General features: G+C 44.8%; 1 protein-coding gene across 1 annotated transcript; it reads left to right on the top strand.

The window, feature by feature from the left end:
- Positions 1-12735: 12735 nt before the first annotated feature.
- SAYSD1 (SAYSVFN motif domain containing 1) lies at positions 12736-20265 on the top strand. The gene is made up of 2 exons (XM_065913108.1): positions 12736-13028; positions 18251-20265. Exons 1-2 carry the CDS (start codon positions 12822-12824, stop codon positions 18605-18607), a joined length of 564 nt encoding a protein of 187 aa, XP_065769180.1. The 5' UTR covers positions 12736-12821; the 3' UTR covers positions 18608-20265.
- Positions 20266-22262: the final 1997 nt, after the last annotated feature.

Raw genomic sequence — 22262 nt, 5'->3', positions numbered from 1 at the left:
GTGGCTCAGGTGATAAAGAATCTGCCTGCAATGCAGGAGACCTGGGTTTGATCCCTGGGTCAGGAATATCCCCTGGAAAAGGGTAATGGCAACCCACTCTGGTATTCTTGCCTGGGAAATCCCAGAGTTGGACATGACTGAATAGCCAACACTTTGATTTTTATCAAGGTAATGGGAGAAAGGGATTTATTTTGGTTCAAACAAGCTCTGGAGAGTGACAGGAATCGGAAGAAGACAGGAGGAAAAGTTCTACGTCAGTTTTTTGATATGGGAGCAGTTTCAATTTAACCATCTCAGATGAATAGTGTCTTCCTTCGTCTAAGAACCTACCAAGGTACCAATGCTCTGCATGCATTCCAATTTGTCTGGGTTAGAAAGATCTCTACTTTCCTCTGTTTCTTCCCCAGTCTTCGGTTACCCACCAAGTATGGACCATGCTGGCTTCATAATCTCAGGTGCCCATGTTGACCAAGCGTCTACAATGGGCCAGGTACTGGTAGGTACTTCCTAGCTGCTTACCTCATCTTGATTATCTGCCTGTGAGATACTATCCCCATTTACAAATGAAGAAATAGAGGGACAAGTGCCTTTCCTAAGGCAAAATAAAAATGAGAAGCTAGGGGGTTTTGTTTTGCTTCTGCAGCTTAATGGATTGTCACAGTAATTACTCATGGAGTTGCCGCGAAGTCAGGAGAGAAGTTTGTCAACATCTTCTCCCCCTCTAATCACTACCTCCTCCCTCCCTACTTCTCTGAGACTGCTTCTGATTCCAAACTTCAGCTTTATCCCTGACTTCATACTACCTTCCTTAGCCTCATGTAGCAATTAAAATATGAGAGACTTTCCTATGGTTGCACAAATGTCAGAGCTGGGACCTGAACCCATGTGTTTAAAGTTTATTTGGTTTATTTCTTCCTTTCTGCTTACCCAAGTCCTTTCCATCTTTCAAGGTTGATCAAATCCATGCTTCTCCATGCAGCCTGTTAGAATACCCCTGTTCTCACTGATCTTTTCCTCTACCTGGTGAGTTCCTTACTGCCTGCTTCACTGACAGGACACTTAGCAGATACTGTCTGGCATTATTTAGCATTTCACATTCTTGTTTCATCTTCCCTATGAGTGTAAGCATTTTTGTAAGCATTTTTGGAGGCCACTTAACACCTAGGAAGTGGTCTGCACAGAGGAGGAGGCAGAAGAAGTGGATTTCTGGGCTCTGATGTAAGACTCAGGTTCAAATCCTGGTCTCACTAGTGGCTTGCTGTGTGACAGTGAATTACTTAATCTCTGTCTAAATGCTTTCTTGAAGGGTTGTTGAGAAAATTAAGGTACATAATGATTTTCAGGGTGTAGCATCATAGTCCCTGGCACACATTAATCATTCTGCAAAGGTCAATTATTATTGGAACTTGACAAGAATATCTATTGTTGGTTGATAGTGAGCTACTCAACCGAGTCTCAAGGTTAACAAAATTATTTTTAAAGAAAGAACTAAGATAGAAAATCTCTTTTCCATAGGATACAGGTCGAGAAAAGCGACACGCATGTTGGAAGGAGGCTGGATACTGGAGAGGCATAGCCTCACTTCCCCTCCATCATGTTCGCTTTACTAAAGAAGCAGTAATGGCTCCCCAGCGTGCAAAGCACTGAAATGACTAACAGCTGAGCAGGTGACAACCAAGCGGAGCCAGGGGCCCTGGCTGTGTTCCCACTGCTAAGTCATGCAGAAGAGGCCACCTTTAAGTCCTCCAAGCCTCCACAGCAGCTAATGCTATTAGGATAAAAGATGGGTCCATTTGGGCCCTAAACTTTGATGTTCAGGCACTCTACAAGGTCAGTGACTGGAGAGAAAATGCAAGAGCTGAAGCAGAAGTTTCCAGAGAAGAGGCTGAGCAGCTGTCAAGAATCAAGAAATACACCACTCTGGGTGTATGTGCATATTTTAACCAAACAGTCCATTTCTTCAAAGGACTGTAAAGGGCAAAATCTTGCCTTCCTTCTAACTTTATTCCCACACATCACAGGAGCAAGCTTGTCTGAAACATAGCACCTATTGCTTTCTTTATTCTCAACTTGCAAAGAGATTCTTCCCCAGATATTTTCAGAAAAAATTAAGGAAAGTTTGAGGATGGGATCTGCATACCGAGTATCTTTCCTGTAATTCTGTGGGCTTTGTCTGATCATCTCTCCTGCAAGTTGTAGGAGGCATTTCTCAGAGCAAGAGTGTTAATCAAAATAGAACAATGTGAGGCATGTCTGGTGGGTGGAAAACTGTCATAATCTGAGATTTTGGAAATTATAGGGAGTTAAGGAGATGCAGAAGCGTTATGCTTCAGATAATGGGATCAGACAGGACTGACAACAGAGACTGCTTGGCTCTTCTGGACCACAAGATCCCTCTGGTTGGGTTGGGATTGGGGGACACAAAAAGGCAAAATTCAAACCAGCAGTAGCTATGAAACCAAAGCAAGTTCTGAGCATTAAGCCAAGAGCAGGGGGAGCAGGAGAAGCAGGGAGGGGCTCATGTGCCAATATTTTCTAATGCAAATACAAAATGGACTATCACCAGAAATATTTATTGTCAACGGCAATGCCCAGGAATTATATAACCTCATCAACTTTCTTCTTCTGGCCTCAGTTTCCCCATATTTAAATCTGAAGTCATACTACTCCCCAGTCTGAGTTGGTGACCCTTCTCTGCTCCCCCAGACCTCCATGTGTAATTTTCTATTAATGTGTCTGCCTCTCCAACCAGACCATAAACTCCTATGGGATGGGACTGTATTTTACTCCTTCGTGTCCTCAAAGCCTGGCACAGACCATGGTTCATAGCAGGTGTTCACCAACACTTACTGACTGAATGGTCTCCAGAGTCCCTGGAGGACAGAATCATAGAATGACTGGATTCTGTCCTCCACGGAGTTCAACATCAAGTGTGACCAAGTTGCTTTCCTAGGAGCCGTCCGGATCAGACTACTTCAGTTGAAACACTGTGGCCTCCCTTCCCCTTCCTTTCTTATTTTGAGTTAAACTTTTATTTTGTATTGAAGTATAGCCGATTATTGTTGCCCGTAATTTGCCCCAACTGCACATATGCACAGTTATTTTTAGTCCCTTGTAGTTTCTCTGTATTTTTTTGCTCAGGAGAGGTATGTCCAGGCGCAAGTACTGCAGCAAAGGGTCCCAGGCCCCAGCTTGTCTCATGCCCACTGAATGGGTCTAGAAATGCCCAGGGGACCAGGATTCTCAGTCCAGTGATCTACCTGTCACGGGACAGCTACCTCCCAGGTGAACAGCCCACCTTGAAATTGATGGGAGTCTTCTTGAGGGTCAAAACTGAACATTGACCTGTCCTCACTGGCAGGGGCAGCGCTCAGTGCTCTGGTCCTGAGGCTCCCAGAGGCTCCTTGTCTCCAGGGCCTATGTTCCTACCAACTCAGGAAGTTTGATTTCCAGTTACTGTTTGCTTATCTGCCAAGTCTCTCAATTTCAGTCATCAGCAGCAGGCCCTCGGTATGAAAGGTTCTCTTTCAGATTCCAGCAGAATCTGCCAAAGCCCCAGTTCAGAGGCAACTGGTAAATTAAATGCCAGCGAGCAAGGATATTCCTGCACATTTCCTCTGCATGCACTAGGCAGCTTCAGGGCCCACATCCTGGCAGAGGGGACAAGCATCTCACCGTAAAGATGATGCTGTGAAAGTGCTGCACTCAATATGCCAGCAAATTTGGAAAACTCAGCAGTGGTCACAGGACTGGAAAAGATCAGTTTTCATTCCAATCTCAAAGAAAGGCAATGCCAAAGAATGTTCAAACTACTGCACAATTGTACTCATCTCACATGCTAGCAAAGTAATGCTCAAAATTCTCCAAGCCAGGCTTCAATAGTACGTGAACCATGAACTTCCAGATGTTCAAGCTGGATTTAGAAAAGGCAGAGGAATCAGAGATCAAATTGCCAACATCCGTTGGATCATCGAAAAAACGAGAGAGTTCCAGAAAAACATCTACTTTTGTTTTATTGACTATGCCAAAGCCTTTGACTATGTGGATCATAATCAACAGTGGAAAATTCTTCAAGAGATGGGAATATCAGATCACCTGACCTGCTTCCTGAGAAATCTGTATGCAGATCAAGAAGCAACAGTTAGAATTGGACATGGAATCAACAGACTGGTTGCAAATTGGGGAAGGAGTATGTCAAGGCTGGATATTGTCACCCTGCTTACTTAACTTATATGCAGAGTACATCACGAGAAATGCTGGACTGGATGAAGCACAAGCTGGAATCAAGATTGCTGGGAGAAATATCAATAACCACAGATATGCAGATGACACAACCCTTATGGAAGAAAGCAAAGAACTAAAGAGTCTCTTGATGAAAGTGAAAGAGGAGTGAAAAAGTTGGCTTAAAACTCAACATTCAGAAAACTAAGATCATGGCATCTGGTCCCATCACTTTATGGCAAATAGATGGGGAAACAATGGAAACAGCTACAGACTATTTTAGGGGGCTCCAAAATCATTGCAAATGGTGACTGCAGCCATGAAATTAAAAGACACTTGTCCTTTGAAAGCAAAATTATGACCAACCTAGACAGCATATTAAAAAGCAGACATTACTTTGCCAACAAAGGTCCATGTAGTCGAAACTATGGTTTTTCCAGTAGTCACGTATGAATGTGAGAGTTGGACTATAAAGAAAGCTGAGTGCCGAAGAGTTGATGCTTTTGAACTGTGGTGTTGGAGAAGACTCTTGAGAGTCCCTTGGACAGCAAGGAGATCCAACCAGTCCATCCTAAAGGAAATCAGTCCTGAATATGCTTTGAAAGGACTGATGCTGAAGCTGAAACTACAATATTTTGGCCACCTGATGTGAAGAACTGACTCACTAGAAAAGACCCTGAGGCTGGGAAAGACTGAAGGCGAGAGAAGGGGATGACAGGGGATGAGATGGTTGGATGGCATCACCACTCAGTGGACATGACTTTGAGCAAGCTCTGGGAGTTGGCGATGGACAGGGAAGCCTGGTGTGCTGCAGTCCATGGGGTCTCAGAACCAGACATGACTGAGTGACTGAACTGAACTGATAGCTGATTAACAATGTTGTGATAGTTTCAGGTGACAGCGAAGGCATTCAGCTGAATGAATACATGTATCCATTTCCCCCCAAACTCCCCTTCCTTTCTGTTTTCCTAACTTCTTTATTCCCATCTCCTTGAACTGTGCCACTCTAAAGCCATCCCTCTTGCTTCAAACGTCAAGACTGAGCATCTCATACATGTGAAATACCGACCAGCCCTCTCATTACTTCCCTTTCTATAATCATGTCCATAGACCTTGCTTAGGTCTTATGTAGGTCTGACCTTAGCTTCCCTTGGAAGAAGGTCCTGAGATTTGAATGGAGGAGGTTTACTGGGGAATGACTCCAGGGAGCGCTGATAGTGGGGCAGGGAAATGAGACAGGTAAGGGGAGACAGGTGACATAGGATGCTTTCATGAACAGGTCCTGCTGTGGGTGACGGAGGCTTGCTCCTCCTGAAGACCCCTGGAAGACTCTGTGGAACATACCTCAGAGTCATTCCTGCCAACGAGGCGTGAGGAAGCTGGGGCATTTATCCACCAACTCTAAAATTGGTTGGAGGCTATTTGATGATTGGGGGGGAATAATCCCCCCACCACCACTGGTCTGCCTCATGCACTAGTTAAACACACTCCTGAAGCCCCCAGGGGCTCATAGAAACAAGCCATCAGCATGTCCAGCAATAGTGAGAGCTGAGGGGATCCAGGCAGTGGCACCAACAACTTATGTGGCATGGTCTAGTCTGATGCACCAAAGCCTTCCGTTTTCTCATCCCAGTTTGAATTAAAACACTAAACTCTCCAGTTGGAAGAGACTTAGTAATCATCTACATTAACCAATTCCCTCTTTGGCCCAGAATCCCCTCTACAGCATTCCTGACAAGTGGTTTGTCAGTCTCTGCTTGAATACGGCTAGTGTCTGGAAACTCACTGCACTGAAATTATTCCACGAGCTGGCTATTTCTGGAAAAACTGAATTGGTGGAAAATTCCTTTTAAAAAAAGATTCCACATTTGTCACCTTGTAATTTGCAACTTTTGACCTTCATTCTGCCTTTTGCATGCATGCTCAGTTTCATCCAACTCTGAGTCTCTTCCAACACTGTGCGACCCTATGGGCTGTAGCCCACCAGGCTCCTCTGTCCATGGGATTCTCCAGGCATGAACTGGAGCAGGTTGCCATGCCTTCCTGCAGGGGATCTTCCTGACCCAGGGATGGAACCCTGGGTCAGTCTCCTGTGTCTCCTGCATTGGCAGGCAGACTCTTCACCATGGAATTACCTGGGAAGCCCCAGTTCTGCCTTTTGGATCCCCACAAAATGATTCTGTCCCCCATTCACAACAGCCCTTTTAATAGCTTCTAAAACAAACTGGTATGTTTGCACTATGACGCTTCTTCTCTGACCCAAATCACCACTGCCTTTACTACGCTTACTAAAATATGGTCTTTAGACCAGTTATTCTCAACCGAGGGCAAATTTGCCTCCAGGGGGGACTTTCGGCAGGGGTCCCCAACCCCCAGGGCTTCTGTTAGGACCTGGGCTTCAGAGCAGAAATTGAGCAGCGGTCCACTGAATGAAGCTTCACCTGCTGTTCCCCTTCACTCCCCATCACTCGCATTACTGCTGAACCAACCTCTCCGTTCCCACCCCCAGTCCATGGAAAAAATTGTCTTCCATGAAACTGGTCCCTGGTCCAAAAGGTTGGGGACCACTGATATGGCATCATCCAGAGACATTTTTGGTTGTTACAATGACCAGGGAATACTACTGGCAAGTATGGGCTGGGGTCAGGGATACTACTAAGAATCCTACAAGATACAGGACAGCCCCCCACAACAAAGAATTATCTGGTCCCAAATGCCTAACGTACCAAGGTTGTCTGAGAGAGGACCAATCTCCTCTGGACACTCTGATGGCTTGTCATGTAAAGCACAGTGCTTAGAACTTGACATGTGGTACCTGGCAGGACAGGACCAAAGAAAGCAGGAGAGCATGGTGGTCCTCTCTCAGACAATGGAATTGACTACATGCAGAAGCTGAAGCATCCACCACATATGCCCCTCTTCCCCAGCATGGGGTCAGGGAAAAGCTCCAATTCCTGCTGAAGCAAACTTCTCTCAAGTTAACGATTAGGAAGTAAGAACAGACATAAAAACATAAATGCCGATCTAGGAGGTAGTGTTCCCTCTAAGCATCTACACATCATGATAAATTAATCATGATAAATTTAATTAAATTTGTTTTTTTTACCCTAAAGATAATAATTGTAGATTTCTCTATCAAGTTTTTATCACATGAAAATATGATGAACTGTCTTTTTGTTTTCATGCAAGCTGCTCCTAAAAACATCAGATGGGACAGACTGATGTTAATCCATTTCTTAACACTTTTTGGGCAAGGCTGTGTTGACCAGCTATGAAGCCACTTAATTTTTGCTTATATCTATTTATCTGATCTAAGAAAATATCAGCTGTAGATGGTTTTATTACTAAGTATTATCAAATATTCTTTTATCTGATCTAAGAAAATATCAGGTCTAGATGGTTTTATTACTATTATCAAATATTCTTTTATCTGATCTAAGAAAATATCAGGTCTAGATGGTTTTATTACTAAGTATTATCAAATATTCAAGAACCAGTTAATTCCTACTTTATTCAAACTGTTCTAAAAATGAGGGTTTGGAGGGGAGATGGAGACTTCAGCTTATTTCATAAAGCTAGTATAATCCTAAATCCAGAACTTTTCAAGAACAGTACATGGGGGAAAAAATGATTGAAAAATCTCGTTAATGCACATAGGTACAAAATTCTTTAAAGATTACCAAACTGGACCTAGCTTTGAATTTTATATGTTATAAAGTGGCTGAGTTTTGTTTATTCCAGGAATATAGGATGGTTTGATAGAAAGTCTATTAATGTAACTCACTACATTAATAGACTGAAAAGGTGGGTAGGAGTCAGGAACAGACCACAGGTACAGAGAACATTCTTTTCTTTTTTTTTTCTTAAATAGCTTTTTCTGTGTAACCAAACCACAAAATTTCTGTGACATAAAACAAACATTTATTTTTCATACATCTTGGGTAAGCTGGGGGCAGCTATTTTGGGCTGGGCTCAGCTGGTCAGTGAGTCAGCCATATCCACAGAACTCTCATTATTCTTGGACAACTGGCTAGTTGTGGCAAGTCCGTCTCATGGCAGTGCAGAAAATTAAAAGGGCACATTCAACAGGACAAACACACATCAAGCCCCTGTACCTGCATAATGCCTGCCATCATCCATTTGGCAAAAACAACTTGGATGTTTGAGTTCAAAGTCAAAGAATGGGGAATTATACACTCCATAGCACAGATACCCTAGGAGGACATGTGGGTATTTTATTACTTATGATTTACAAATATGACATACATGTACATATATTACATATGTTTATTATGTGCCAATTTATATACACATGAAATATGGTACATGCAAATAAAACTTAAATTCACACATTAAGTACACTTTGGGATCCTTCTTATTTACTAGGCTCACAATCTTATCTGAAAAGGAAATGGAGTTAGTTTGGCAGGTGTTCATCATGATCATCTCTTTCATCTTTACTTTTTCCCATTCTTTCAACCTCTTTCAAAAAGAATTTAAAGAGGTTCACAAAGCACTGAGACAAAATATATTTATAAGCAGAAAACAAAGAAAAGGGAAAATGAGGTTACCGAAGCAAGATGGAGCTAGAAATGCCATTAGTACTTGGCTGGATATTCTGTTTGCTCCTCTTATCCTCTTCCCACCCTTCTCCACCCATTTAACAGCTCCTGCATCTTGGGCTTCTCCTCTAGCTATAGGATTCACTGAGTTCTGATGACCACTCTGTCTTGCTGCTTGAGGCCCAGAGGCTGGTAACACACATTTCCTATGAACTTCCTTGCCACCCCCCTCAATCTTGCCACATCTTTGTAACATGAAACTCTCCTGACTTAACCTTTTCAAAAGTGCCATGTTTCCTGCCAGAGACCCTGACTGCAACAGCCCACAAATTGTACGCCTTAAGTCTAAATGCCTGCTAGAAGTAGATGACAAATGCAGTTTTAAGGTCTCAGTGTGATTACCGTTGACTTAAAAAAAAGAAAAAAAAAAGCACAATGTGAGAGTTGTGAGTTAAGTTTTATTTGGAGCAATGCGAGGACAGCAGTCCAAGAGACAGCACCTCAGATAGCTCTGAGACTGTTTCAAAGAGGTAGGAGGAAAGGACAGTATATATGTGTTTTTGGTAAAGGGGGAATGCATGCAACTAAGCACTTTTGTGTGTGTGTGTGGAATTTCTTCTGGTCTTGCGAAGCTTCTGCTAGTCCCAAGAAACAATTGTCACCAAGCAGGATTTTAGTGCTTTTCTAGTTAAGAGGAGATACAAGAGTTGGGCTCATAAAATCAGTTCTAAGAATATCTAACTATCTGAAGACCTGTCCTGCCAGTTTTCCCGGAGCACAGAGTGCCTCATTTCTGCTCTCCACCCTGAACTCCTTTGGGTGGTGTTGAAGGTCAGCAGCTGCAGCAGCGCATGATTTAATCCTTGTAGAGGTAGATAGCGGGCACCTATGGCAAGGGCCAACTTACAGTTGACATTACCAAGTGGGAGATACAATCAATGAAAGAATCTCCAGTCCCTCTAGAGAAGCAGATCTACTCTGGATGGGTAGAAACTTACCTGTCATTCTACCTTGATGGGTAGGAAACTTTCTGTGACTTCTCAATGCCAACTCTTTGTAGTATAACATCCCCATTCTCTTCTGTCTCACAGATCATCTCCAACTAGTCAGGGCTCAGTTCTCATGTACCTTCTCCTCTTATCCACACTCACTCCCTAGTTGATTTCACCTAGTTTCATGGCTTTATCATACACATGCTCATGACTCTCAGTATGTATCTCCAGTCTTGACTTTTCTCTGAATTCCAGTTTTCACTGTCGAACTGCTTCCATTGTTTATCCAATGGGCACCTCAAACTCTTGACCTGTCCAAAACAAAACTTGCCAGTCTTCCTCCATCTCAATAAAGAACCTAGCATTTTTTCACTTGGTTTCTAAGGTGTGTGGATTGGTAACAGAGGGGCTGGTGGAAATATGTCATCCTTGATTCCTTTTTTCTCACACTCCACATCCAATGCAGCTGCACATCATGCTGGCTCAGATATTCGAAACTATATTCAGAATCTGACCAATTCTCACCAACTCCATCACTCCCACTCTAGCCCCCAAAGGCCCAGTCTCTCTTATACCACTGTATTTTCTAACTGGCTTTCTTTCTTCTGTTCTTGCACCCTTCCAGCGCCCCACATTCAGCAGCAAGTGTGATCTTTTAAAAATATGTCAGGTCATGTCATCTTGTACTCAAAATCCTCCTGTCACTTACCATCACACTCAGAATGCAGGGTAAAGTTTCAACTATGGCCTGTAAGGCCTCATATGAACCGACCATTGATGTTCTGTGAGCAGGTCAAACAAAGTACTTGAGATCTCAAGACTTTTGTATTTGCTGTTTCCTCTGATAGAAATGCTCATCTCCAGGTATCTACATGCCTCCGCCACTCACTTCATTTAGGTCTCTGCTTAAATGGCAACTCCTCAGAGAAGCCTTCCCTGGTCACTGGCTCAAAATAGCCCCACCATCCTTATTTCTTACTTTACTTTCCTTCACAACAGCAGCCAGTACCTGTTGTTGTTTAGTTGCTAAGTTGTGTCTGACCTTTTTGCGACCATATGGACTATATCTTGCCAGGCTCCTCTGTCCAGATTTCCCAGGCAAGAATACTGGAGTGGGTTGCCATTTCTTTCTCCAGGATATCTTCCAGACCCAGAGATCAAACTTGAGTCTCCTGCATTGCAGGCAGAGTCTTTACCACTGAGCCACCTGTGAAACCCATGATCAGTACCTGAAAGTGAAAGTGAAGTCATTCAGTCAAGTCCGACTCTTTGTGACCCCATGGACTGTAGCCTACCAGACTCCTCCATCCATGGGATTTTCCAGGCAAGAACACTGGAGTGAGCTGCCATTTCCTTCTCCAGGGTATCTTTCCAACCCAGGGATCAAACCTGGGTCTTCGGCATTATAGGCAGACGCTTTCACAGTCTGAGCCACCAGGGAAGTCTCAGTACCTGATATTACACTAAATATAAATACATGATTACTGCAATTGCCTTTCCATTTAGAATGTTAAACGCTAGGAAAACAATGGTTTGTTTCCTTTACCCCAGGATCTCTGGTGACAGATACGGTACTTGACACATAGAAAGTGAAAGTCGCTCAGTTGCGTTCAACTCTTTGCAACGCCATGAACTATGTAGTCCATGGAATTCTCCAGGCCAGGATACTGGAATGGGTAGCCTTTCCCTTCTCCAGGGGATCTTCCCAACCCCAGGATCAAACCCAGGTCTCCAGCATTGTGGGCAGATTCTTTACCAGCTGAGCTACCAGGGAAGCTCAAGAATACTGGAGTGGGCAGCCTATCCTTTCTCTAGGGGATCTTACTGACCCAAGTGTTGAACCAGGGTCTCCTGCATTGCAAGCGGATTCTTTACCAACTGAGCTATAATGGGTGCCCTTGACATATAGAGGGTTCTTGATAAACATTTTGCTAAGAGTATGAAAGACTCCAATTCTAGTTCATCTTGTTCCTTGACTCACACTCAAGAAGACCCAAGAAATATTTGAGTTCTCAATTATGTGAGTGTCACTTAGCTAGATGCTTCAGTTCAGTTCAGTCACTCAGTCATGTCCGACTCTTTGTGACCCCATGGACTGCAGCAGGCTAGGCCTCCCTGTCCACCGCCAACTCCCAGAGTTTACTCAAGCTCATGTTCATTGAGTCAGTGATGCCACCCAAATATCTCATCATCTGTCTTCCCCTCCTCCTCCCGCCTTCAATCTTTCCCAGCATCAGGGTCTTTTCCAATGAATCAGTTCTTCCCATCACATGGCCAAAGTATTGGAGTTTCAGCTTCAGCATCAGTCCTTCCAATGAATATTCAGGACTGATTTCCTTTAGGATGAACTGGTTGGCTCTCCTTGCAGTCCAAGGAACTCTCAAGAATCTTCTCCAACACCAAAGTTCAAAAGCATCAAAGCTAGATGCTTAGAGCTTTAAAAATCTCAACAGTCCCTGACTGGAACTGTGACTTCTGGGGGGAGTAGTGATTGGGCAAAGCTGTACAACCTGCCTGCCAGTGAGCAGTGCTAACCCTCCAAAGTGCTAAGACTGGCAAACCGGTGAAAAGGAAAAGGGCAAGCTGTATCCTGCCTTCCTTCTGACATGAAAAGTCCCACAGATCATGGGCCTTTTTCAATGCCCCGGGACCACCTTCTCAATCCGATGCTAACCTGTGGAGATGCTCCACCTGTTAGGGAGCTGATCCCCGACGTGAGAGAGCATTGCAGCGCTTAGCCTAGGGCAAAAGCTGGAAACAATGAGAGAACCTTTATGTTTAGGTTCTTAACCACGTAGCTCGAGAACATGAACACTGTTCTTACATGTTTGGAGCGAACAATTAGCTGTAAACTGCTCACTGAACGTCACAAAGCCAGCGCACGCCCCACCCGCGCTCAGTGCCGCTAGAGCGCACGCGCAACAGAGAGCGCCGCCACGCAGGCGCACTGCAGCCCGGAACCCCGCAAAGTCAGCACTGGCTCCCCGCGGGCGAGCAGGCAGGCGTGCGCGCGCTTTTTGGGCGCGCGAAGAAGGGGGCGCGCGCCATGGAGCAGCGGTTAGCTGAGTTCCGGGCGGCCCGGAAGCGAGCCGGGCTGGTGGCTGAACCCAGCACTTCCAGCCAGCGTACACAAACCTCGGGAGAGAAGGCAGAAGCAGCTACGACTCCAAAAGCACCCTCAGGCTGGCTAAAATGGTTCCTGCTGTGGAAACCGAGGCCACCGAGTGCCCAGGCCCAGCCCAGCCTCGCTCAGGTGAGAGGAGGGAGGCCTCACCCCTCAGGAACCTGGCTTCTGAAACGCCGACGTGGCCTCCGAGGCGCCACTGCCGAGGCCCCGCCCCGGCGTCACGTGGTGGCCTTCAGGCCACGCCCCCACGTCGTGGAATGACCCGGTCCAGGCCACGCCCCCCGGGCCTGGAGAAGCCGGTGGACAGGGGAGGAGAGTCTATGGGGTCACAAAGAGCCAGACACGACTGAGGGACGAGCACACTTTGGCTAGCAGAGAGGGGCTGCTGGCGCCTCCCGCCGGCTCGGCGGCGGGGCCTCGCGTTTCCTGCCCCCTCCTGTTCTGCCCTGAAGAGTGACTTTGACATTTTCTTTCCAGCCAGAGACCCACGCAGCTTCGACTCCAGGCGGGAAGTTGAGGGTCTAGGGTCCCAGCAGAAATCACCTCTGCCCTTGCGTTATTCACAGCGAGTTGAGTGGTCGTTGTGGCTTTGGGAAACCTCTCCGCAACCATAGGGGGCCACAGCCCTCTGCTAATGGAGGGGGAAAGGTCTAATTGGATGCCGATGAGAAGTGGCAGTAATTAAAGCTTGATTTGATTTCGCATCTGGGCCACGTGTGGCCAGTCGCCCAAATAGCCTGCGCTTTAGAAATGGTGTTTGAATACAGAACTGGCAGAAGAGTGCTGACTTCCTGTGGTGGCATGTGTTGTGTATCACTGTTGAAGTAGCGAAGCCTATTCAAGTTTAACAATGTTTAAGGCGAAAACGATAGATTAGTATGATAGCTTTTTCAACCTGTTTTAAGTGTGTTAGTCGTTCAGTCGTGCCCGACTCTTTGCGATCCCATGGGCTGTAGCCCGTCAGGCTCCTCTGTTCATGGAATTCTCCATGCAAGAATACTGGAGTGGGTAGCCATTACCTTCTTCAGGGGATCTTCCTGACCTAGGGATCCCACACAGGTCTCCTGCATTGCAGGCAGATTCTTTACTGTCTGAGCAACCAGGGAAGCCTCATTAGCTTTTGGTAATCTCTCATTCCTCTCTTTGTACCTTGGTTTTCACTCATGAGTAAAGTGGCAGGGTGGCTTGAGTGTGAGATTGGAGCATGCATGTGGGAACACAGGACAAAAACATCAAGGGGAAGTCTGTGAGCTGGTCTTTGTACCTCCTAAGTGCAATAAGTGCCAGCAATTCCTTTTGAAAAGTAAAATGTGCCTTACTCCTCTTAAAATTTCTTAAGTTCATCTATCATCGCACCACATCTGGTTATAAGGAATTTTTTTTGGTAATCAAGGAGAACTTATTGTTACTTAGTTTGAATTAGATATTGTTCTCCAGGACACACAAGGTTCCTACTGACTTGCAGAAAGAGTGTGCAGGGTTCAAACAATCCATTTCCTTACATACAGTTTGTCTCAGGATAACTTTATTGTGGATTAGAACTCACAGAGCACAATTGCTTAGGATTTTAGAATCCATTTCCTCTACCCCCTTTTCCTCCGCACAGTTACAAAACATCTAGCCTACACAATGAGTTTTTGACTTTATGTCTCATTTCCAAAGGAATATGAGATCACTGAGTTGGGTCTAGAGGAGCTGAGCTTGGAGAAAATTTCCATTATTAAAAACCCCAAAACTGATGGCCTGACAAAGGGGTGAGAGGCAATGCTGGACCTCCTCTGCTTCTTATCAATTACTCTGTTTTTCATAAGGGACTTTGTCTAAAACACATTTTCATTTACCCAGTTATCATTCCTGAGTTTGCTCTGGTGTGAAATTATCATTAAATTGCTCCCCACCCCCACCCCCGCCAATTTCTGATCTGTCTCTACCTAATAATTTGGGTGGCACATAGTGGCTTGTCCGAGATTTCTTTATCCTTCTATTTGTAATTGCTTCTTTTTGCTGGCCATTGATACAGAGGCGTCCACCTCCTCCTCCTCTCACTCTCGAATTTAGCTTGGGGAAAAGCATTTCCCCCAAATGAAATATTTCTTTCTACAGCAAGCTTCTACCACAGTGGGACAAAAATGCCTGTAACTTTTATTTTTTAATCCTGCCAAACCCCTACCCCACCTCCATCTCCCTTCCCAGCCCCCCAGTGCACCATCTAGCCCCAGGGTCTATTGATCACACTTATCCTGCAAGTCCTCCCTTCCAGACCTTGGCTCAGGTTGGCTTACTGTTCAAATGCCCTCTTTCTTTGGCATGACCTAGCCAGGCACAGGCTTTGCATCACCCCCTTCAGATCCAGGAGTCGTCTCTTAAGTTCTCCCTTTTCCCCACCAGCGTTTGTTCACTCAGTCACGTGCCCACTATGTCCCATCTACTGTCCTGAGTCCCAGGAGACTGTGCAATAAAGACAAGGCCCTGCTCTCACAGAACTTGCTTATGAGTTGAAAGAACAGAATGATGAATGCTACAAAAGGGAGGAAAACCCAGCGTGCTGTGATAGTGAATCGGGGGTGAGGGATGTAGAGTGTCACATTAAATTGGATGGACAGGGAGGACCTCATAGAGGAAGTGACCTCACCATTTTTCTTAAGAAGGAGCCACTCTTGAGAAACCTGGGACAAGGATAAGGGCCCACGTAGTGACATTTTTGCTGGGGTTTGTAGAAGAGGGAACCAGCCAGGTGGTGTGAGGGGAAAGGGCTTTTCTCTCAGAGGAAACCACAAGTGCAAAGGCTCTGAGGTGGGAAGCACTTTGGTATACTGGGAATGGAAGTCCCTTCCCTAAACTGCCCCATACTGACAAACACTTTCACACACAGCTTTTACAGTAGGAGGTGCACTGGTGGGAGGCATCTCTGGAGCCTCCCTCTCCTTTGTTCCCTTTGCCAGTTTAACACCCCTACCCCTACCTCATCTCCTTCTAGCTCTCTAACCCTTCCCCTTAGCATTCCTCATGAAGGCCCCTGGTTAAGTAAAATGGGCTTTGAAGGGAGATCATCCTAGGATCCTGGACCAACCTCATCTCTGCCCGTCACCAGCTGTGTGACTTTAGGGGAGTTTCTTACACCTCAATGTCTCCTTACTATTATTATTAGTAAATTGGGACTAATAAGGCCTGTCTGCTGGGTTACAGGAGATCAGGCATCTTGACAGCACTCAGTAAATGGTGGCCATAGCATTATTCTTATTAATGTTCCTTTAATAATAAAATAAATTCAGTTTACTGTGAATTTCAAGTGGTGCACATTCAAGATATGTTCTATATCCATCAGTCCATCATTTCTCTCTGATCTCCTTGTCACCAGCCTCATCTCTGCCTGGTTCTCTCTTATTAGGCCTCCTGCATGAGCTATTAACAATTTCCTTTTTCTTCTCTTGCAGCCCATTGTCTGCCTGGCATCCAGAGTAGTCTTAAATATTAATCGGATTGTATTTGTTCCCTGCTAAGACCATCAGTGATTTCCCTATTGTGCACACTGGTTGAATCTGAAAGGGACATTTATTTATTTAATAAATGTATGTGGAGGGGGTGGGGAGTGTAGCTGATTATATGTCAAAAACCTTTCCAATCTAATTGGAAAGTTAATAATTGCAATGCGTACTAAGTCACTTCAGTCCTGTCTGACTCTTTGCAACCCTACGGACTGTAGCCCACCAGACACCTCTGTCCATGGGATTTTCCAGGCAAGAATACCGGAGTGGGTTGGCACTTTCTTCTCCAGGGGATCTTCATGACCCAGGGTTGATGCTAAGAAAAAAAAAAATCACAGATGACCTATATATTTTTTGGAGATCAGATAACAGTTTTGGTTCCTTTTAAATTGCCGTGTGAAGAATAAGGGATATAACTGAATAAATGAACTAAGTCTGCTCTGTGCAGAGAACTTATGTGTGCAGTGCTGTTTGGCTCTGGAGACACCAAAAGATAATCAGCAACAGTATGGTGACCTCATGCAACAATCTAGGGACACATGTGATCTATATGAAAAGAGAGACACTTGAATGACAAATAGTTTGATACTCAGTGAGAAAGAGAACCAATTAGAGCTCTGGGAAGCAGAGGGGCACCCTGCTTGATGGCCCCAGAGGTCAGGGTATACATAGTTCACCAGCCGTGCTTGCCTGGAGAGAGCAAGTTCCTGAGGAATGGAGAGGAATATTCCCGGCCACAGATGGGCAATGTCTTTGGGTTGTAAGACCAGAGGATTCATTTCTAGAGCAATAGATTGCGGATCATGTTGTTCAGGAAACTTTTTACAACATTATTTTACAAACTGCAAATCATGACTCATAAGTGGGTAGTGAAAAAAATTTTAAAGGTCTTATCCTAAATTAACTAAATGTAGTTTAAAAAATAGAATAGAAAATCAAAGCTTCATATGTAATCAAAGTGTTGATATGTGAAGACTTTTTTCCTGATACACACACACATATGTATACACCATATATATTTTTGGGGGGGGGAGGGGTTTGCAGTACAAAATGTATTTTTTATTGTGGGTCATACCCAAAAAAGTTTAGAAAATACTGGACTGGAGAGCAAGCTCCCGAAAGCTCCTTCAATACCTCTGTCTCCCATTACACCCAGCACAGGGGTCTGTGTTCCGGCACTTCTGTCTTTTGAGTGAGTGCAAGGCCTTGGATTCCAGCGCAAGGAGTTTAAAATTTAACTCGTAGGCAGTAAAAACGTGTCACAGGTTTGTGAGCAGGAGGTTGACGGGTGTTGTGGCAGATTTATTTAGCAGCTGTACATGGGGTGGTGTGGGGAGAGACGGGTTAGAAGGAGGAGAGTCCAGTTAGGAGACCCTGGGGCCCTGTAGTGTGGTCACAGGGGATGGAAAGGTTGTGGCTATAACTATGATTTTTTTTTAATGTGTAGAATAGTCCTCATTTTAGAATCATGCCACTCAACAAAATTTTAGCTCGTCTAATCAAATCAACAGACATACATTGATTCTGTGTGGGAAGCGTGTGCCCGACTGCCGCCTGATCAATTACAGGGAGTTCCTGGAGGAGCTGCATTAGCTCCTGTTAGCAGCAGACTAATCTGGTGAAATGTCTGCCTCAGACGGGAATCCACCTGAACACTGTAAGGTTTTCAGCAAGTCACATCTCACTGATCGGTTTTGATTCAGAACAGGATGCATGAGAGCTCTTTGGAGATAGTTGTCTTAGAAAACAGACACCAGTGAGGGGAAGCCTCCCCACGCAAGGACAGCCGCCTCTGCAGATGGGTTTTGGTCCTCCCGGCCCCACTGCCCTTCATTCTTTCTCTGGTTTGTTCGTGTGTCCTAGGGAGCAGCTGGGCCTGGGGGCCGCGAGTCACAGCCACCACGGGGTCCAGCTGAAGCCCGGCCGCCGCCGCCCCTGGCCCCCCAGGACCGGTCCCTCCGGACCGGCGTCACCTTGCTGAAGGTGCTCCTCTGGTTGGTCCTGCTGGGGCTGTTCGTGGAACTGGAATTTGGCCTGGCCTATTTCGTCCTGTCCCTGTTTTACTGGATGTATGCGGGGACGCGAGGCCCCGAGGAGAAGACGCAGGGGGAGAAAAGCGCTTACTCCGTGTTCAACCCGGGCTGCGAGGCCATCCAGGGAAGCCTGACCGCCGAGCAGCTGGAACGCGAGCTGCACCTGAGGCCTCTGCCGCGGAGATAGGACCGGACCGGCGGCGGGCCCCCCGGGCCTCGCACCCCCTGGCTTTGACTGAGAGCAGCTTGCGGGTCAGGTCTGCGACCCCACAACTCCCCACTTCCCCTGACCTCCTGCGACAGTTTTATCTCAGAACTTCTTTTTCATGTGGGTGAAACTCCCAGAAAGACACTCACTGTGGGTCTGATGCAATTTATAAAAATTACACACTCAAGACAGGAGACCTCTTTGTCTCTTTATTTGAGAGGTGATTCTTAGAACACTAGGAGGGCTTTGGGGAGATAACTGTTGAAAATATTGAGCTGTTTGAGGTAATGGTTTGGTACATCAGAGCTATGTGTTAAAAGTAAATGTTCTCTTTAAGTCTTTTTTTTTAGAATTAGTTACAGTAAGTCCCCTGCATACATACAACTCTGTTCCAAGAGTGCATTTGTAAGTCCAGTTTGTTCCAAGTCCAGCACAGTTAGCCTAGGTACCCAACTAACCCATTTGGCTATATAGTACTATACTTTAATAGGTTTATAATACTTTTCACACAAATAATACATAAAATATAAAACATTTTTCATCTTACAGTACAGTAAGAAAAAGTACAATTAGTACAGTGAGAAAGCACTTGAAAAGTACAGTCGTATGGCCCAACAGCTGACATACAGGGGCTGGCATCAAGTGAACGGGCAAGAGGCGTCACAGGCTGGAGGAGAGAGAAGTGGGCGACGGCAGAGCTGAAGGATCATCAGCAATAGGAGATGGAGGGCACGCTGCAATGTCCCTCATGCCTGACATTGATGCCACAGGTTCTGGTTCCTTGCTGGATTCAATTCCATCTCTCCTCTTGAAAACACAGTCTAGTGGTGTCTGAGTAGTAGCTCTTTTTTTTCCTCACCATAATGACCTGGCGGCACTGGATTGCATTCTGAATGGCTGCTGCAGACTTTGTGACCTCTTCTGCATTCAGGTCCGGTGCCTCAAAAACTTAACAGGGCCTCTCAGGGAAAACCCCTTTACTATTTCCTGCATCATGGAGCTCTTCAGTTCTTCAGTTACTTCTGCTTGTCTCTCTTGGTGCTTTCTCTGGGCCTCCAACTCCAGATCTTCATTAGTAAATTCTTCATGTTGCACAGCAAGGAGTTCAGTGCAGTTGTCCTCTTGCAGATCTAGCTTGAAATAAAGAGACTACACTACTGTGCTTATACAATACAGTACACAGAAGCACAACCACTTGTAGAGGATGCACACACATGGCAATATACACCAGACATGTGAAGTGACTTACGAGATCAGACGTGCAAACACATCCTCACATCTTTGAAAGTTCACAACTTGAAGGTTCCTGTGTAGGAGACTTACTATAATTAATTTTTAATTGACACATATTTGACTTACACTGTTATTAATAGTTTCAATTGTACAGCAAGGTGACTCAGTTACATATATATGTGCATGCATGCATGCTAGGTCACTTCATTATGTCCAACTCTTTGCGACTCTATGGCCCCTCTGGACTCTATGTAACCCTCCAGGCTCCCCTGTCCAGGCAAGAATACTGGAGTGGCTTGCCATACCCTCCTCCAGGGGATCTTCCTGACCCAGGGATCTAACCTGCATCTCTTACGTCTCCTGCATTGGCAGGTGGGTTCTTTTTATTACTAGCACCACCTGCTGCTGCTAAGTCACTTCAGTCGTGTCCAACTGTGTGCGACCCCATAGACGGCAGCCCACCAGGCTCCTCCATCCTTGGAATTCTCCAGGCAAGAACACTGGAGTGGGTTGCCATTTCCTTCTTCAATGCATGAAAGTGAAAATGAAGTCGCTCAGTTGTGTCCGACTCTTCGCGACCCCATGTACTGCAGCCTACCAGGCTCCTCCATCCATGGGATTTTCCAGACAAGAGTACTGGAGTGGGTTGCCATTGCCTTCTCCAAGCACCACCTAGGAAGCCTATGTATATAATCTTTTTCAGATTCCTTTCCTGTATAGGTTATTACAAAATATTGACTATAGTTCTCTGCTCTGTACAGTAGGTCCTTATTGATTATCTATTTTATATGTAGTAGTATGTATCTGCTAATCCAAAATTCCTTTTTCCCTCCCCCCCACTTTTCCCTTTTAACCATAAATTTGTTTCCTATGAGTCTATTTCTGTTTTCTAAATAAGTTCATTTGTATTGTTTTTAAGACTACACATATAAGTGATATAAGACTACACATATAAGTGATATAATACAATATTTGTCTCTCTTTATCTGGTTTACGTCACTTAGTATGATAATCTCTAGGTCCATCCATATTGCTGCAAATGGCATTATTTTGTTCTTTTTATGGCTGAGTAATATTCCATTTTATGCATGTACTACATCTTCTTTATTCATTTGTCAGTGGACATTTACATTGCTTCCTTGTCTTGGCTATTGGAGATAGTGCTGCAGTGAACATTGGTGCCCATGTATCTTTCCAAATTATGATTTTCCCTGGATACATGCCTAGGAGTGGGACTGCAGGATCATATGGTAACTCTGTTTCTAGTTTTTTAAGGAACCTGCATATTATTCTCTGTAGTGGCTGTACCGATTTACATTTCCCCCAACATTGTCAGAGAGTCCCCATTTCTCTACACCCTCTCCAACATTTATTGTCTGTAGACTCTTTGATGATGGCCGTTCTGACTGGTGTGAGGTGATACCTCAGTATAGTTTTGATTTGCATTTCTCTAACAATGAGCAGTGTTGAACATCTTTTCATGTGTCTTTCGGCCATCTGTATGCCTTCTTTGGAGAAATGTCGTTTTGGATCTTCTGCCCCTTTTTTGTTTTTTGTTTTTAATATTGAGTTATTTGCATATTTTGGAGGGTAATCCTTTGTCAGTTGCATCATCCACAAATAGTTTCTCCCATTCTGGATGTTGTCTTTTCATTTTGTCTATTGTTCCCTTTGCTATGCAAAAGCTTTAAAATTTAATTAGGTCCTATTTGTTTTTATTTCCATTACTCTAGGAGGTGAATCCAAAAGGATATTGCTGCAATTTATATCAAAGAGTATCCTGCCTATGTTTTCTTTTAGGATTTTTATAGTATCTTGTCTTATATTTAGGTCTTTAATTCATTTTGAGTTTATTTTTGTGTATGGTGTTAGAGAATGTTCTAATTTCATTCTTTTACAGGTAGCTCTCCAGTTTTCCCAGAACCACTTATTGAAGAAACTGTCCTTTTTCTCTTATATAGTCTTGTTCCTTTGTCATAGGTTAACTGACTGTAGGTGTGTGGATTTATTTATAGGCTTTCTATCCTGTTTCATTGATCTATACTTACTTTTGTGTGTGTGCCAGTACCATACTGGTTTTTAAATATTATTTATTTACTTTATTTTCGGCAGCACTGCGTCTTTGTTGCTGCTCACAGGCCTTCTTCAGTTGCAGCTAGCAGGCCTAACCTCTAGTTGCGGTGTGCAGACTTCTCATTGCAGTGGTTTCTCTTGTGGAATACAGGCTCTGGATGTGTGGGCTTCAGCAACTAATGAGCTCTAGAGAGCTGTCTCCGTAGTTGAGGCACACAGGCCCAGCTGTCCCACAGCGTTTGGGATCTTCCTGAACCAGGGATTGAACCCATGCCTCCTGCATTGGCAGGTGGATTCTTTACCGCTGAGCTACCAAGGAAGACCTACC

The sequence above is a fragment of the Muntiacus reevesi genome, chromosome 20 (genome assembly GCF_963930625.1).
Source record: "Muntiacus reevesi chromosome 20, mMunRee1.1, whole genome shotgun sequence".
In the NCBI taxonomy this organism is placed as follows: Eukaryota; Metazoa; Chordata; class Mammalia; order Artiodactyla; family Cervidae; genus Muntiacus; species Muntiacus reevesi.
Note: the sequence above shows the minus strand (reverse complement) of the source record. Positions and strands in the feature narration are given on the sequence as shown.

Coding starts and splice junctions, on each gene's coding strand:
- SAYSD1 (XM_065913108.1), top strand. CDS start 12,822: ATGGAGCAGCGGTTAGCTGAGTTCCGGGCGGCCCGGAAGCGAGCCGGG. Junction 13,029..18,250: donor CCCAGCCCAGCCTCGCTCAG/GTGAGAGGAGGG, acceptor CGTGTGTCCTAG/GGAGCAGCTGGGCCTGGGGG.